Source organism: Zingiber officinale, chromosome 11B, assembly GCF_018446385.1.
Source record: "Zingiber officinale cultivar Zhangliang chromosome 11B, Zo_v1.1, whole genome shotgun sequence".
NCBI classification, from domain to species: Eukaryota; Viridiplantae; Streptophyta; class Magnoliopsida; order Zingiberales; family Zingiberaceae; genus Zingiber; species Zingiber officinale.
In genome coordinates this window covers 76376995-76392864 of record NC_056007.1, presented here as the reverse complement: position 1 = coordinate 76392864, position 15870 = coordinate 76376995, and the positions used below count along the sequence as shown (strand labels likewise).

Genomic DNA, 15870 nt, shown 5'->3' with positions numbered 1-15870 from the left:
GAGAGAGCTACGTCGATTTCGACACAACGACATTTCCATTCTGAGATATGCTGAGGAACGAGTACGCCGAAGCTGCACACACCTCCGGTCCTATATAAAGACCCCATTCGACGGAGGTATGATTGGCTCCTCATCTACCGAACTCATTATTCTTCTATTTATTTTCGCCATCACTTACTTGAGCGCTTGAGGGTCGCCACCGGAACCCTCCAAATTTCACTTTGCAGGTTCATCGGAAGCTTACGTCACTGCGAAGATCACCCGAAGACAGTAGAGAACGCCACATCCCCAACTTTCATCGACTAAGCGCACGGACGGATCAAGGAATATACCAGAACTTAATGTTAGATTTACACATTATACTCTGTTATACGACACCAAGTAACAGAAGGACTCGATCAAGTATTTTATATAAATACGCACCGCACACAAACACGATATTCAGACTCATCGTCTGACGTAGATTCAGAGTCTTATCCCTCAACCGAAGAGATTGAAGCCTCAGTAAAGCCATGCAAATGTCTAAAATTCCATTTGCAGCAGCCACAGCAAAGAGTAGCAGACCAAGATGCAACGAAAGACAAGATAAGAGAACATTGCGGATCGAGAAGCACTAATTGAAAGAGAGAATGGAGTCCCAATCAAACTCCCAGGATGGATACTTGCGCAGCTTAAAGCTCTCAGATTCATCCCATGGCGCATCCGTGAAGTCCAAGTGTTGGATCTCTGGCACCGCCGACATGCCCGAGGAGGTATTGTCCACCTCCAGCGATGACGAGTTGTCGGATTTGATGTCCTCCGAGCTTAATCCGAGTTCGCCAATAGCGTCAGAGTTTGGTGTGGCCTTCCCCTGAGTCTGTGAACCGGCTAGATTTTCACAAAGTTCTTGGAGCTTGGCTTCGACCACGTGGTGGAGCGGCAAAGAGAGCTCTCCAGAGTTCCGGGAAGTTGAGCCTCGCGGCGTCCCCTGAGGTTGAAGGCGGCCCGGTCAGGCTGGCGGCCGCCCCTCGGCGGTGTCGAAGGTGCTGAGCCAGAGGCGGTGCGGGAAGACGGATCTCAGCCACCCACTTTCCCCAGTGGCGCTGACGGACGCCGCGGTAGAGTTTGGCAGCGGGCTTCGAAGGAAAAGCAGCTGCTCGCTTCATGGGTTGCGGCCGGAGGCCAAGGAAGTGCCCCGAAGCGGCCGACGAGAGTTGCTGCTGCCACTGGACCGGAGGAAGGTGACCGGGGCTCGAGAAGCTAACTTGCACCATGTCAGCTCTCAGAGAAGAAGAGTTAAAGCAATCAAAGACAGGATTTTGATATAGACAAGAAGAAGAGGGTGGAGGGGAAGCAGAGCCTGAGAAAGATGGAATTGAAGCACCATGAATCAAAGCTTCAAGTGCTCCATTTAAAGGATCTGATGACAAAAGCTGCACTCCATTATACACATCTATAGTTGTAGCCATTGCTTCTGGATGAAGCAAAACCAAATCTTTATCCAAAACAGAGTCTATGAAGACGGGGAAAACTACAGAAGATCTAAAACCTTACAAGATTGCTAGAGTTTCAGAATCGAGATTTTTTTCTCTAGCTCTTCATGTTGGGAGTAATCAAGGGAGTTTATATAGGCAACAGCCCACTCTCATCAGCCAATGGCTGGTTCTACTGCCACCTGGCTGTGCCACTACGCCCAGGTGCCAGTTGAAGGAACACCTGTTGCTCTGTGACTGGCCAACTTCAGTTGACCGGGGACCGCACCTTTTGGTTTTGGCTCTGAGGCTATCAGTGGGCTTTGCCTAACCACAGAATTTTTTTGTTTTTATTTTTATTTAGATTTATACTTTTACTGGAGTAGGACAAATAGAATTGGTTCCTGAAGGAATGTCATGCATGGAATATTCTAGAACGGTATAAGATAAGGAAAAAAGAAAGTAATAAGATGAAATATTGGAAGAAGATATCATAATGGATAGAATTTGATTGCTATGTTTTTCGTTTGAGATGATGTTTTTATATAATATTTAATATTTTCGTTATTGTCACCTAGGTGTCATCTTGTTTTTTGATTGAAAATATGAAATTTTGCTGATGAATTTTATAATTTTTAATTTAGTCGAGATAATGACTAAATCCAGTGATGCAAATAACGCTTGTTCCACTACTATCGTTTCAAAGTTTTGTGGAAGGAGATAGATTACTATATTGTTCTTCGAGATGGGAAGAATTTATTCCCTAAAAAAATTGAATCCTAAGGGATGCCTCCTAAATCTAGGATGCAGGAGGAAGATTAAAGCAATCATTAGAATCCATAATTAGGAAAATTTTGAATTTCATACTGGGATTTTCCACAGATCCTATGGCTACGTTTCCAATCCTTAAAACATGCAGTTTACGGGAGGAGAAACCGACCATTTGGAGCTCAGTCGACTTCCCGTGCGGTTGGTAGAAGTAGAACCACGAGGTCTCTCCCGCGGCGAACTTTTTTCCGTCATGGAAGGCCGCAGCAACACAGCCGCCGCCGGCGAGGGCCAAACCAACTCTGTTACTTGGGTTGCTGACTTTCACCGAGAAGTCATACTCTGTTTCTGACCTTGTGAAGTTCTTGATGGCGAGGAACTTGACCGTCAGCGTTGGGGTGCTTGGGTTCACGGCCGCGAAGAATGATATGGCGGCGGCGGCGCCGATGAGGAGCAAGAGCGATTCAGGAAGCGGAAGCAGGGAACCACAATGGCAAACTTTTGACTAGACTTGACTCTATGGATCGGTTCGATTTGGGCCTCCGTTAATTGCCCAAATCGTCAGTCGGCGTACTATAAGTGTGTTGGATCACAACCCCCTGGCAGCTAGGGTTTCCTGTGGCCTACGGACAACACTCCCTCTCTTGATATGCTCTTGTATTCTCCGCCGACGACGGGGAGAGGATCCATGAAGTGTCTCATCCGCTCCTCCTTCTCTTCCCTGACTAACAAGTAACCGAACTACGACATGGTTTTCTTTCTGTTTTCGACCCTTCCCTGTCATCCACGATTTCTTGCCGCTTTCTTATCCATGCTTTCGATTAGTCTCTTTTGATCCGCACGGCTCGATGATCGAAGTCAACTTTTTGACAATATACGCTATTCTGAGATAGCTGAAAGCTGATAACAGAGATTATGAGAGCTGCTGTGATTATTTATCTTCTTTGGGTTGATATGTTTTGTGAAATTGCAATTTTTATTTTTTTTTGAGATTTTGTTATATGGAGTATCCTGCTCGATGATCGAAGTCACTCTAGACATATACGCTATTCTGAGAAATCGAAAGGGCTGATAACACAGAATATGAGAGCTAATATCTGCATCTTCTTGGTCTTGTTCTTTGATATACTTTTCGTGCAGTTCGTATTGAAATTTGTTCTGCAATTAGTTCTTTTTCTTATCTAAGATTTAGGCTACCTTTCTGTGTTTAGTCGATCTACTGTTTGCTTCCTTCTGAGGAAGTTGGAAGTACGAGCCTTTTGTTCTGTTCTGTATCTGAATTTCGACAATGGTACTTTCTCAAAATATAGTTTTCAACAGGAATTCTTGCATCGATTCGATCTTTTTGTCCATGAGAAGGTCGGTTACTCTTAGATTTTGCAAGATAAGCGCTACTCTGTCATGCTTAAGGTGTCTGGAAGAGATACTTTCTAGTACGCACCGTTTGGGAGGCGGTGAGGTGAGGTTTGAAACCCTCTCCGGGAGGAATGTCCTGAGGCAGTGAGCGGACATCTTCCTTATCCATGTTCACGAAAGAAATTTTTATCTCTCCCGCGGGCTGGATCAATCGGTTAAGGCGTGACATCCTTGCACAATGAGTCGTAGGGTCGAAGGTCCACGGACGTACACTGGATGAATAATCTAGGCTGACTGTGTTAAATTCCGGAGACACCATGTTTTATCCGGATCAATATTCACCGCTGATTTACCTTCTCTTAGTATCCCTGTGGGACCAGGCCTAGAGAGCCGCTAGGCGGTGGGACCTATCTTTTTGCACAACGAAAGAAATTTTTATCTCCCGATTTGGGATGAAAGAATGGGTAAGGAAAATTAAAAAATGTTATATTCTATTTTTATTTTTATTTTATTATATTAATTTTAAAAATTATTATTTTAGTTATTTTTTTTTATCTCGACGCTAAGATTTTGTTTTTATCACAATAAAAATATTTGCAGCGTCCAATATTTGCACTTGGTCGACTTTAACCTTGGCATCTACATTTGATGTTGATTTTAATAAATGAATTATAATTATTTGAATGTGTAAATTTTAATTAATAAATGTATATAAAATGTCTTAGGTTTTCGCTTAAGTATTTAATTCTAACTTTAAATATTTAAATAAACAAACAAGAAAGAAAGAATATAAATTTTTTTTTCCCTTCTGTTAATGAACTTGTGCTCATCGGAGGCATTTGTTTAAGACGGTAACGCCACAGTTCTATCAAAATCCTCACTAAATAATCTAGTTGGGCTGTGACTGTCACACAAATAACAGATTTCTTGGAAATCCCAGGTAGGTCCCGCCCAGGGTCCCAAGTTACGTCGAATGAGAAGACAGGTCAACCTGCGGAGTACTGCAGGTGTGGTCGAAGGAATAATTCGGTGATCCCGTAGGGACACGTACGACCGGGGAAGGGTAAAATTGTAAAACAAAAGTCGGGCACGAAAATAATTAAATAACGCATTTTAGATAGAGATGAAAAATGGGGGTTCGATCGATGCAATGGAATTCGCCGTCTCTTCCTAATTTTGTTCTTCTCTCGTTACAGCTCGCCGGCTCGCCCCCAAGCGTTCCCTTTCGCGTCCTCGTCTTCTTCCAAGGTTCGCTCCTTTTTGTCGCTCTCGATCTCTGTGCTGTCGATCGCTTCGGGCCCTGGTGGTCTTTCGAGAAGTTCTGCGTGATCGGTTAGCCTCGGATTCAAGCGGGCCCTTTGAGTCGTTGAGATGGTGGGAGATTCGGCGTTTTGAGAATCAACAACAAATCGGGGATCAGATGGCGAGTGCTAGGCGAGGTGAAGCAGATCCATCTTTTGGTGAGGAGTTTTATCTTTTTGTGGTTTTTCGCTCTTTCTTGTCTTTCGCAGTATTTGTTTTCTTCTTTATTTTGTATGCATGTGTAGATCCGTTGTCTTGTTTTTGTATGCATGTGTAAATTCGTTTGTCCATATTTAATTTTCATTTTGTCATTCTCAGTGCTTGATTGGTATGTTCATGTTTTCTATTACTTACATGGTCGATGCGAGTGTAGTTTTGCTTGATTTTTATGCTCTCCTGTTCTATTACTTCCAGACATGATCGATGCGACTATAGTTTATTTACAATCAGATAAATGCCAAAAACAAGGCATAGGCTCCACTGTTACATGTTGGTGATTGTAACTACTCAAACTCCTTGGACTTATAACTGATATTTAAACGTCTGTTTGTAATGAATTTCATCTTGAACCATAATCAGAGCATTCTATATTGACTTTCATTCTATTGTAGACACTTGTGTCTTATTATTGTTTCTCTCTGATGAGATGATTTGCGGATGTACAGATATTGAACAATTACTTGTGGAAGCACAACATCGATGGCTACGCCCTGCTGAAATTTGTGAAATACTTCAAAACCATAGGCAATTTCGTATTGCACCGGAACCTCCAAATAAACCTCCAAGTATGAAATCCAGTTTCCGTCATTTATTTATATATTTATGCAGAATGCGTGTGCCTCTGAACCAATAAGCGAATTTTGACTGTGCTAAAATTAGTTTTACTTTGAACAGAAAGTTGCACCGCACACGACTAAAGGACTGAAGAAACCTCTCGTTAACTTAATTCTGCCTGCCAGAAAAATGCTTCACCTCCTCGTCAACCTTTTGTTTAAGGGAATCATCAATAACTTTAGCACCTAATTCGTCCAAGACAACATCCATATTATCCTCCTTGAGTGCTTTTGCCTCATCTAAATTGTAACCCATGCCTGCAAAGGCGTTAATCTTTCAGAAATCATGCTCCATTCGCCATTCAGAAATCAAGGAGAACACTCTGCCATTCAGAAACCCAGCCCCATTCGCCAACACCAAAAAGATGCACAACCCTATGCAGCAATCTTGAAATCCAAGGTGTAGCTCTGGCAAACACCAGAGCAAGAATTTTCCCAAAAATATATACCCTTTTTTCTTGCCTAAATCCGCTTCTAGGTGAGTCACTGTTGAGCAGCTACCATCGAGAAGATCTTTGATGATCTGGTGGTGAGGAGAGTTCCTAGGATTCTTGCAACACTCAGCAAGAGGTTAAAATGAGTGTCGAGATTGAACTCGGCAGGTTACTCCAACGCTCAAGTTAGCACAAGGGCTAGGAGAGGAGAAAAACAATGGAGAAGAAGAGTTTAGATTTGTATGTGCGTGTACTTGTACCTGCTGGGGCGGGCTTCCTCCTTTTAGAGCACCCACAATAGCTAGGGATATTTCTCCTAAGTATTTGTGGCCCCCACTTCCACATCATCTTTCAAATATCCTACTACTCAAATATCTCAACTTTCACAATGAAATATCCCACCAATCAAATATTTATGGGTCCCACCCATCAAATATTCATTCTTAAATATCCTCAATTCCACAATCAAATATCTCACCAACCAAATATTTATGGGGCTCACGACCACTTAATTAACTTACATTTAATTTTAAGAAAAATATAATAGAAGATATATAAATTTAAGTTCATACAAATATAAATATTTTATAAATTTAAAATTGAAATACAGAGATACAAACCATATTAAATTAATAAAATACATAACGATAAACTACAATTAATAAAATAAACATGCAACAGATAAAATAAACCATAGAAATTAACTACAATCGTTTCTTGATACATATCGCTAGATGATTTTAGTTGTTCGTACCACGTCGTATCCATTACGAGGAGTTGATGCTTTGATGAGTCGATCAACTTTATTGTTATACCTCTTCCAATGTATTGTCATCATGCTCGCGACATTCAATTTAATTATCTTCCGCCTACCTTTTCTTCGTTCTTTCCTCGTCCCATTTGGAGATCGATTTCTCTATTAATTAGTCGTTAGGATTAAGAGTCATGCGGTGATCTGCACCGATGATTCCGGATGTTTGCTTTTTGGGCAGGATCGAGATCGAGGATACATGACTATCTTTCACGATTCTCACTGCTCATATTGGAAAGTAGTTTTAAAAGTACTCTTGTATTCTTCATGAGCTCGCATCATCAAATCCTTCGCTCATCATTATACCATTTATTGTAGATTCCATTGTATCTATTTACGATCTTTTCAATGAAGCCCAATGTGATTTTGTTTTCTCCGCGCCTTCTTTTTAGCTTCCTTAGCATCAATTATCAACCAACTCGCTTCCAACGACTCACTCTTCCAGGCATTACCAACTACTTAATTTTTACCATATTTTCACGACTTTCTACTCATCATCGTGCACTGCTATGCTCATATGGTAGTCTTCATTGAATAATATCGCCGCTACTTCCTTCTCGTAGAATGGAGGAAATTGTGGGACCGTATAATGTGTGCCTTTATTCATGTCAGACTGACACTCAGATTATTCGGATTCATTCTGCGATTACGATTACACTGAAATGGGACCCGACTACCGCAATATTCGAGGATATGTATAAAGCAGAGCGCTCGAGGGTCGCCAAAGAATTTGATAACTTTGGAAATTAGTGGTATGAAGGTTGGAAATTGTAGAGGAATGGAAATGGAGAGGGACGAAATTACACTTTAGAACTTTCTAGAATTTTCGGATATTTGGAGAGTTGAACAAATCTCTAAAATAATACCTTTTCTCTAAATTCTAAATTTTTGCAAATATAGATGAAAGTAGATGAAAGTAGATGAAAGAACTGATGAAAATGATTATCCAACCTTTAATTTTTGAACGATTAAAATAAAAAAAAAAATTAAACTATCCAACCTGATTTTCATTAAATTAAGTAAATTATGGTGAATTATAAAGGGGCCCACAAGAGGAATTTGTGCCCGATGATCTCCAATCATCCCTCAAATATGGTTGGGGGAGAAATGGAGAATGAGACTCCTTCTTCCACGCTATGCTCGTGGGTGGTCACTGCAACAACTCCGCTCCCGAGATCTTTGGGGCTAGAAGAGTTGGATTTAGTCTAGTTGGGTGAAACTGAGTTGGAGGGGTCTAAAGAGGTCGGATGACACGAACTGCCTAAAACTTAGCTGAAGGGTCAAGCTCGATCGGGTTGTAGTTGTCGAGAGTAGTTGAGTTGAAGGAGTTTGGTGGACTGAGTCGAGGAGCCGGGTGGACCGAGCTAGAGGGGTCTAGTCTTGGCTAGGATCTGCTATGGCCTTCTCTTTGACTTACACCTTCTCTTGACTTTTGATTGAGCACCTTGACCTTTGACCCGGTCATGTATGGGCTCGGGACTCCCATATCCGCCACATCACCCTTCACCAAAGAGAATTAGCAGAGCAGCAGCAGACACCTTACTACTTCTACAAAATGCTTGAATGAAACCCCACAATTCCTGAAAACAAGATGTAAACAATTCAACCCAAGTGAGTGATCGACAATCATCCTATCCATCAACTTGAGCTATCCACAGATGACAAACTGAGATATAACCATCGCCTAAAGAAAAACAAGGGTCACCATATCCACTTAGCAGTCGAGGACCATGCTCGGCTGCCAATCCAACCCCTGACAAGGATGACGAGAAAAAAACTTTCTTCTGTTGTTGCTCTTTAATTATTATTTTTTCTCATTGTCTTTATGTATTCCTAATGTTGAAAAACTGCCTTTTTTTTTCTCTTAGGTGGATCCCTATTTCTATTTGATCGAAAAGTGTTAAGGTACTTCAGGAAGGATGGTCATAACTGGAGAAAGAAAAAGGATGAAAAGACTGTTAAAGAAGCTCATGAGAGACTAAAAGTAAGTAAATTTTGTGATGGTCTATTTCCATTTTATAATAGTTTGTAATCCTTGCCTTTTGATTTTAACAAGAATAGATAGGTTAAAATGTCGGGAATTTATGTTTTCTACGTCACAGACTCACATGCAGACTAATTGATGCACTTTTGGGGGCATGGTCTAAGGATCTAGGTACATTTAATAATGCTATTCATATGGGAACCAATCACCCCGTGACACATTTAAGGAATAAGTTGCCCCATGCAATGCAGAGTTTGCATCATTTTATTATCGTTTCTTGCCTTGCCTCACAGGCGGCGATGCTATCTAGAATGGTATGACATGCATGCTTGCTGAAATGGACAGTAGAATATTCAGAGATTTTGTGGAAGTTGGGGGAAAAAAATCAGTTTTGTATTTGGGGTGTAGCTCCTGAGAGAAGGATAGTTAAGTTTTAGAACCTTGATTTCAACTAAACTTAAGTTGATGGCTCCAGGTTGGAAGCGTTGATATGCTTCATTGCTATTATGCTCATGGTGAAGAGAACAAAAAATTTCAAAGACGAAGTTATTGGATGTTGGAAGAGTGAGTTCTAAATGCTTCTTTATTCTTCTAAACTATAATACTAAGACTTTGACTGCATTTCTACTTCATCAGCAAATGGCTGAAAATATTGCATATAAACAAAATTGTTATTTTTCAAAATTCATTATTTCTTTTAGAAAATCTAGAATTATTAGTATTGATGTGTTTGAGACCGGTTTTTGTTTATTATTGAATTATTTTAATATTGCGTCAACTTTTCCAAGTTGTGAATAAATGATCCTTCGTCATACCTTTTCATTATATAAAATGTATTTGTAAAAGGCTATGTTCACATTGACAAATATGAAGACAAATGTTAAATAGAACAACATTCTTGTCACCGTTTTAGTATTAATTTAATTTCTGACTTTTAGTATCTTCATTTGCATTCATGTCATTTTTTTGTAGCCTTAGTGGAATCCTATATGATGCTCATGAACTTTCATAATTTTCATTATTATTTGTAAATTTTAACTATTCATTCTTCTATTTCCTGTTGCAGTAATCTCATGCACATTGTTCTCGTCCACTATCGTGAAATCAAGGTTGTATATACATTTTCATTTTACATTTTTTTTACTTTATTACTGGATACCAGTGCCTCCTTTGTTCAAGCTCATTCCCTATATATCCATCCTCCAACATTAATCACATAAGTAAATTACTTGCAGCCTTTAATCATTATAATTAATTTCCAAGGAATTGCATGACCATCATTCAAAATAGTTACTAAAAGCAGACGATCAAGAACCCATCTATACTCCACTTGTTTTGTTGTCCTTACTGCTTCTAAAATAGCTTTTGCCAGGCAATGTGCAGGAGCATCTTAACAACTAAATTGTCAGACATTTGAGCAAAGCGATTCTGAACTCAGTTAATTTATTATATTATAGATAGTTACTAAAAGCAGACGATCAAGAACCCATCTATACTCCACTTCTTTTGTTGTCCTTACTGCTTCTAAAATAGCTTTTGCCAGGCAATGTGCAGGAGCATCTTAGCAACTAAATTGTCAGACATTTGAGCAAAGCGATTCTGAACTCAGTTAATTTATTATATTATGGATTCAGTCATGTGGACCATATAAACTAACTCTTAATTGCAACATGAGTCAGGATAAACCAAGTCTCAGCCATACAACAAGCCTCGGCCATGCAAGAGACGCCGAAGAAGTGATACACAATTCTGCAACTTCCGACTCAACTATAAGCCAGACGCAGCCTCTTTCACAAACCATAGTTTGTGATAGCCCCAGCAGCACCTCCCACACATCAGAATATGAAGATGCTGAATCAGGTGCAACACTTGGTACATCTATCTTTTTGTTGCGCATTCTCATAGTGTAGTTATCTAATTCATATTCCTGTAATGCAAATCTACCACCCGAGTATCTATTTCTGCTAACACGCAACTTGCCTTTCAGCATATCCGAATTATAATTTGACACGGCAGATAATTATCAAACAAGTTCCAGATACCACCCTTTCACTGAGATGTGGCGACATGATGATTGACGAATGATGGCGTCGACATTTTGAGCCCTTACATTCCCTTCCCAACGTTGCCTATGTGAGTAATGCACTTTCATTACATGTTTTCATGGGTTTTTTGGACCTAAATTGGGTGCTGGATGTTTCATGATTGCTTATATGTTACAACTAGTGCTTATGATAAAACAGGCTTGGGATATAGTGAGCCCAAGGCGCAGTTTGGTCCAACGACCTGGTTGAGGTTCTTGAAGAGTTTCATGGGCCTCTATCTCTTATAGGTAAAATATAGGATGGAACTTCTGCTGTAAGTCGCGACAGGTCTTAAGATAGGTTCTAACGATCAGTGGCATATAAAATAAGGAGGGCCGTTGGATATTAATCGCACGGCTGAGGCTCCACTATCTTGATCTCCTTCACTCTGGTCCACTCTAGAAAGCTCTGGTGATCACTTTCTTTGCCGCCTTTATTAATACAGAATCCAGCTGTGTTCTTCACTCTAGAAAGCTCTGGTCTTCGCGCCACCTTCTATTTATTCCCTGCTTCTTCCTCACGAAAGTGAATCAGAACCAAGCCATCTGACAAGACACCGATGGCCGCCTCCGCCTTGCTCGTCGCCAGGAGAGCAGCAGCCGTCAACAAGCTCCGTCCCTTTGCGGTCGCTGCTCTTTCTCGCTCCTTCACTGCCTCGACCTCCGTCGCGCCGAGTCCAGGAACTGTGGAGAGCAGCGTCGCCGTCCCCCGCCGCCGCGATGCGGCTCCGGTTCCCCGTCGTCATCGGAGTGGGGACCTCTTCCCCACCTTGGGAGGTTTTTTGGCCAAATTAAAATTAATGGATAGCAAATGATTCTTCGCTGCTAATTTTTTACTCTAACAAGATGTTCTGCTGTTGCAGATGCGTTAGATCCTTTCAACCCGCGGCGGAGCCTAATGGATGTGTTCAATATGGTGGACCAGATGTTGGATTTCCCGTTCGGGGCTGGGAGGGGAACCGCCGGCGGAGCGTGGCGCGGGTGGGACGCCAGGGAGGACGACAAGGCGTTGTATCTGAAGGTGGAAATGCCGGGACTGGGAAAGGACGACGTGCAGTTGATGGTAGAGAATAACACTTTGGTGATTCAAGGAGAGGCAGCGGAGGAGGAGGGAGAGGAAGGCGGCGAAGTGGAACAGGGGGGAGACGAAGGAAGGGAAAGGGGGAGGCGTAGGTACAGCAGTCGCATCGAACTGCCGGAAAACGAGTACGAATTAGGAGGAGTCAAGGCGGAGATGAAGAACGGAGTGTTGCGAGTGGTAGTGCCGAAGATGAAGCCGGAGGAGCGCAAGGACGTCCGCCATGTACCCGTCGAGTGAGCGAGCGAGCGCTGCCGCCGCCGCTTAGTGGATGTAATTATTCGCGCCTTGAGTCTGCTATCTATCGTCGTGTCGCAAGTGTTCGTGTGATATGAGTAATAAAATAATGTGCAGTAGCTGCTTTTGGGAATATAATAGGTTGAATCATTCAAAGATAATAAAGAAAAACTTAAGCAGAGGAGCAGTCGAGTTATCTGAAACTGTCATACAGCTTTAACCATGAGCACAAGCTCATGTAACTTGGTGAATGAAATGTTTAGGCAACGATTGAAGGCTTGGAGGCAGCAGAAAGCTTGGATCTCCTCTTGGCCAAACTCTCACTTCTCCGATCACGCTGCTCCTTGAGTCTGGAGGCGAGAAGCTTTTGGTACTCGGCAGCTTCAGACTTGGCCTTGGCGATTCTCTTTTTCTTCTCAGAAATCCTGGCTCGCTTTCTTTGCAGCGTCAATGGAGTGACAAGCCTCTGAATCTTTGGCGCCTTGCTGCGTTTCTTGCCTACAAAATCATGGGCCAAATGATAAGTGTCACCTCGTACTGGATGACCTATACGATACGGCTCAAACTGCCATCAATCGGGAAATGATGTTGCCAAACACATAAAACCTAATTAGGATGTTGTTAGCCTAATTGTGGTTAAACTGCTCGAGAAATAATAACAGATGCTCATAGAGAGCATAGCGTAATAAATGTCACTAATTCAGCAAAACACAATCTTACTGACTAAAAATGACTCACCAGATTTAGTTGTAAAGGTCCGGCGGTAAGTGTTGACATACTTGCGAACATCATCATCCTTGGAGAGGTTGAAAAGCTTCCGGATTTTCGAGGCCCTCTTTGGTCCTCTCATTCTAGGCTTCTCAATATCAGTCAGTCCAGGAAGATCATTCTCGCCTTTTTTAACAATGACTAAGTTTAAAACTGAAAGGTCAGGGCTAACAATGCATCCCCGAACAGATTTCCTCCTGCGCTCACCATTTCGTCTACCGTAACCTCGAAAGCAAGGTGTCCCTGCACAAGGAGATTCACATCTCATACATATATCAGGAATTGGTAAAAAGAATACTAAAGCTATTCATAGAGAAATCCAACCACAATCTCCCATACTAATTGAAGGATAACAAGAACTAAAAAATTGATTGGCAGAACCATGTGATAGAAATTTACAACTAAGCATGCAAAGATAACTAACGACATAAAGACAGAGAAAAAAGAGATGCCATTTACCTCTGTGCAAAAGCAAACGAACACGACCTGTCGTAAGGACTCCCTGCTTCATGGGAAAACCTTGTTTGTCGCATCCTCCCATGATTTTAAAAACATAGCCCTTGAACTCCTATGGGGTATGCATATGCAAATTGGGGATTCAGTATTGAACATCAAAATACTATAATAATCTTATTGGATATTATTATTATTGCAATATAGTAGTGTCACACCTCGCCAAGAGCATCTCCACTGACTTCCTGAGATATTCTCTTGTCATAAAAAGCACGTCTGTGAACAATCAAGAAGTTATTAACTTATCGTTAAGGATCAAAATATTCATCGCTGGTCAGAAATTATAGTGTACAATACATATTTAGCAGCATGTAGTTGAGGATAAGTTTACAAATTTTGTAAAGGTTCCATGTTTGTCACAACACACTTAAAAATCTGCATATATTCCTTGCAGGCTTGCAGCTTATATGACTGATTGAGTTTAGAACAGGAAATATGCACAATGTCTGTTGGATGAGAATTTCTTTCTTGTTCCTCCTCTTCTTTGTTAAACTTATTTTGCTTTATGAATCCTACGTCATACAACTTATATGTTCGAAATCAACTGAATATGATGAAATTATTTCAAGCATTGGCAGAAACAAAACGATAAAGGGGAGTATAGTGGCTGAATGGGAAGACAAATTGGAGAACAATCAAACATTTCATCAACAACCAGGTATCCAGGAATTAAACAACCAAACAAATCAAGGAACTGAATCCCCTTACTTTATTTTTGAGGGAGTAGCTTTTACTTCATACAACCGCAACAAAAAATAAAAAACATAACCAAATTTTCCGTTTGTTACTATTGAAGTATTAGAAAAAAGTGATATTTGGCCACCATCAACCTCCACTTCAAAAAATAAAATGATATAAGAAAACTAGCATTTTGCAAACAAAGGTTCGAGGGATTTATCAAGAACTCACAGCTTCTGGTCGTCATCTATCTCGAGCTTCTTCTGGCACCCAGTTGTAGGATTCGCTATGTTGAACTGCAGCAATTACAAGCAAACAGTATAAAAAGTATATTAGATACTGTAAGCTTATGCTACAATGTTAAAAAGACGGTCATTTTAACGATATTCAACAATGAACAAAGTTAAAACAGCAAAAGTAGAATGAGAAGGAAAAACCGAGCAATTGAAATTATCAGAAGAATAACGTATAGCACCTTCATCTTGAATCTAAGAATCCAAAGAGCGAGCTCGCCGCCGCTAGGGTTTCCCTCCAAAGCTTTGTGAATGTCCGTCAGATAAGTATTTAAATAAAAGACACGGGAGCATAGTGGGCCGGTTTCGGTCTAGACTGGTTATCCTGAACCGGACTGATTATTTTTTCTGCTGAGACGTTATTTAATCAAAGAAGGTAAAATAATCACGTCTTAGTCTTTTTGATTAAGTGCGTTAGTAGGGGTATAAATGAATCAAGTCATTCACAAGTTATTCGAAGCTTGATTCGATAAAAGTTCATTTGAGTTCGTTTAACGAGACTCGTTAAGATAAATAAACCAAGCTCAAGTTTCGCAATATTCGGCTCGTTAGTTCGTGAATACGTTCGTTAAGCTCATTAAGCAACCTTTAAATAAAAAAATAATAGTTTTCACTCTACTTATGAAAAATATAGACAAATATATTAAATTTATTTATTAGAATAAAATTATAAATTTTAATAATATTATTATAATTTTCTCTAAATATATAATTTAATTTTTTAATGAATATTTAAATTTATGATTTATATTTATTAAGCTCGTTTAGACTCGATAAAAGTTTGAATAAGCTCGTGAGCCATGAATATATTCGTTAAATAAAGCTCGGCTCAATTATAAACGAGCCAAGTTTAAACATTCAAGAGTTCGACTCGACTCGGCTCGATTACACCCCTATGCGTTAGCCTGATTAATTTTTTTTTTTCTTTGATTAGTACGTTAAAAATGAATACTTGGATTAAAAAAAATAAGATAAACAAAAATATTTTTTTTAACAATATCAGTCTTTATGGATCTGAGTGTTGATAGTTATAAAAAAAAAGGCAAAAATAAAAAATACCTCTTTTTTTTTCAAGTCTCATTTTATTTTTTTAATCAAATGGATATCCGTTTCAACTATTCACTGATGTACATTTATCTTGCCTTCTTCTTGTAATATGTTAATTGTTATTTCTAACTAAATTTTCCATCAAAATTCTAAACTAATAGGATACGTTATAACCATTACAAAATCATATTATATGTGTCATAGTTACAATGTAAAGTAGATTGAATATAATGA

General features: G+C 40.1%; 3 protein-coding genes, 2 non-coding genes and 1 pseudogene across 5 annotated transcripts; 4 read left to right on the top strand and 2 right to left on the bottom strand.

The window, feature by feature from the left end:
• Positions 1-282: 282 nt before the first annotated feature.
• LOC122034983 lies at positions 283-1573 on the bottom strand (annotated as a pseudogene).
• Positions 1574-3061: 1488 nt separating this feature from the next.
• LOC122035618 lies at positions 3062-3143 on the top strand. The gene has a single exon (XR_006127148.1). It is a non-coding gene; the product is annotated as a small nucleolar RNA U54 (small nucleolar RNA).
• Positions 3144-3231: 88 nt separating this feature from the next.
• LOC122035619 lies at positions 3232-3311 on the top strand. The gene has a single exon (XR_006127149.1). It is a non-coding gene; the product is annotated as a small nucleolar RNA U54 (small nucleolar RNA).
• A 1371-nt stretch (positions 3312-4682) lies between these two features.
• Positions 4683-12470, top strand: LOC122034183 (calmodulin-binding transcription activator 2-like). Its single transcript, XM_042593315.1, has 9 exons — positions 4683-5035; positions 5543-5662; positions 8824-8939; positions 9415-9503; positions 10006-10048; positions 10619-10799; positions 10927-11072; positions 11183-11799; positions 11886-12470. Exons 1-7 carry the CDS (start codon positions 4996-4998, stop codon positions 11022-11024), a joined length of 687 nt encoding a protein of 228 aa, XP_042449249.1. The 5' UTR covers positions 4683-4995; the 3' UTR covers positions 11025-11072; positions 11183-11799; positions 11886-12470.
• On the top strand, positions 11583-12340 carry LOC122034053 (small heat shock protein, chloroplastic-like). Its single transcript, XM_042593190.1, has 2 exons — positions 11583-11799; positions 11886-12340. Exons 1-2 carry the CDS (start codon positions 11583-11585, stop codon positions 12338-12340), a joined length of 672 nt encoding a protein of 223 aa, XP_042449124.1.
• On the bottom strand, positions 12462-14876 carry LOC122034182 (40S ribosomal protein S6). Its single transcript, XM_042593314.1, has 6 exons — positions 14772-14876; positions 14528-14592; positions 13777-13834; positions 13565-13673; positions 13076-13348; positions 12462-12835 (listed from the first exon to the last, which is right to left on the bottom strand). The coding sequence occupies exons 1-6, from the start codon at positions 14775-14777 to the stop codon at positions 12597-12599; spliced, it is 750 nt and encodes a 249-aa protein (XP_042449248.1). The 5' UTR covers positions 14778-14876; the 3' UTR covers positions 12462-12596.
• Between the last annotated feature and the right edge of the window lie 994 nt (positions 14877-15870).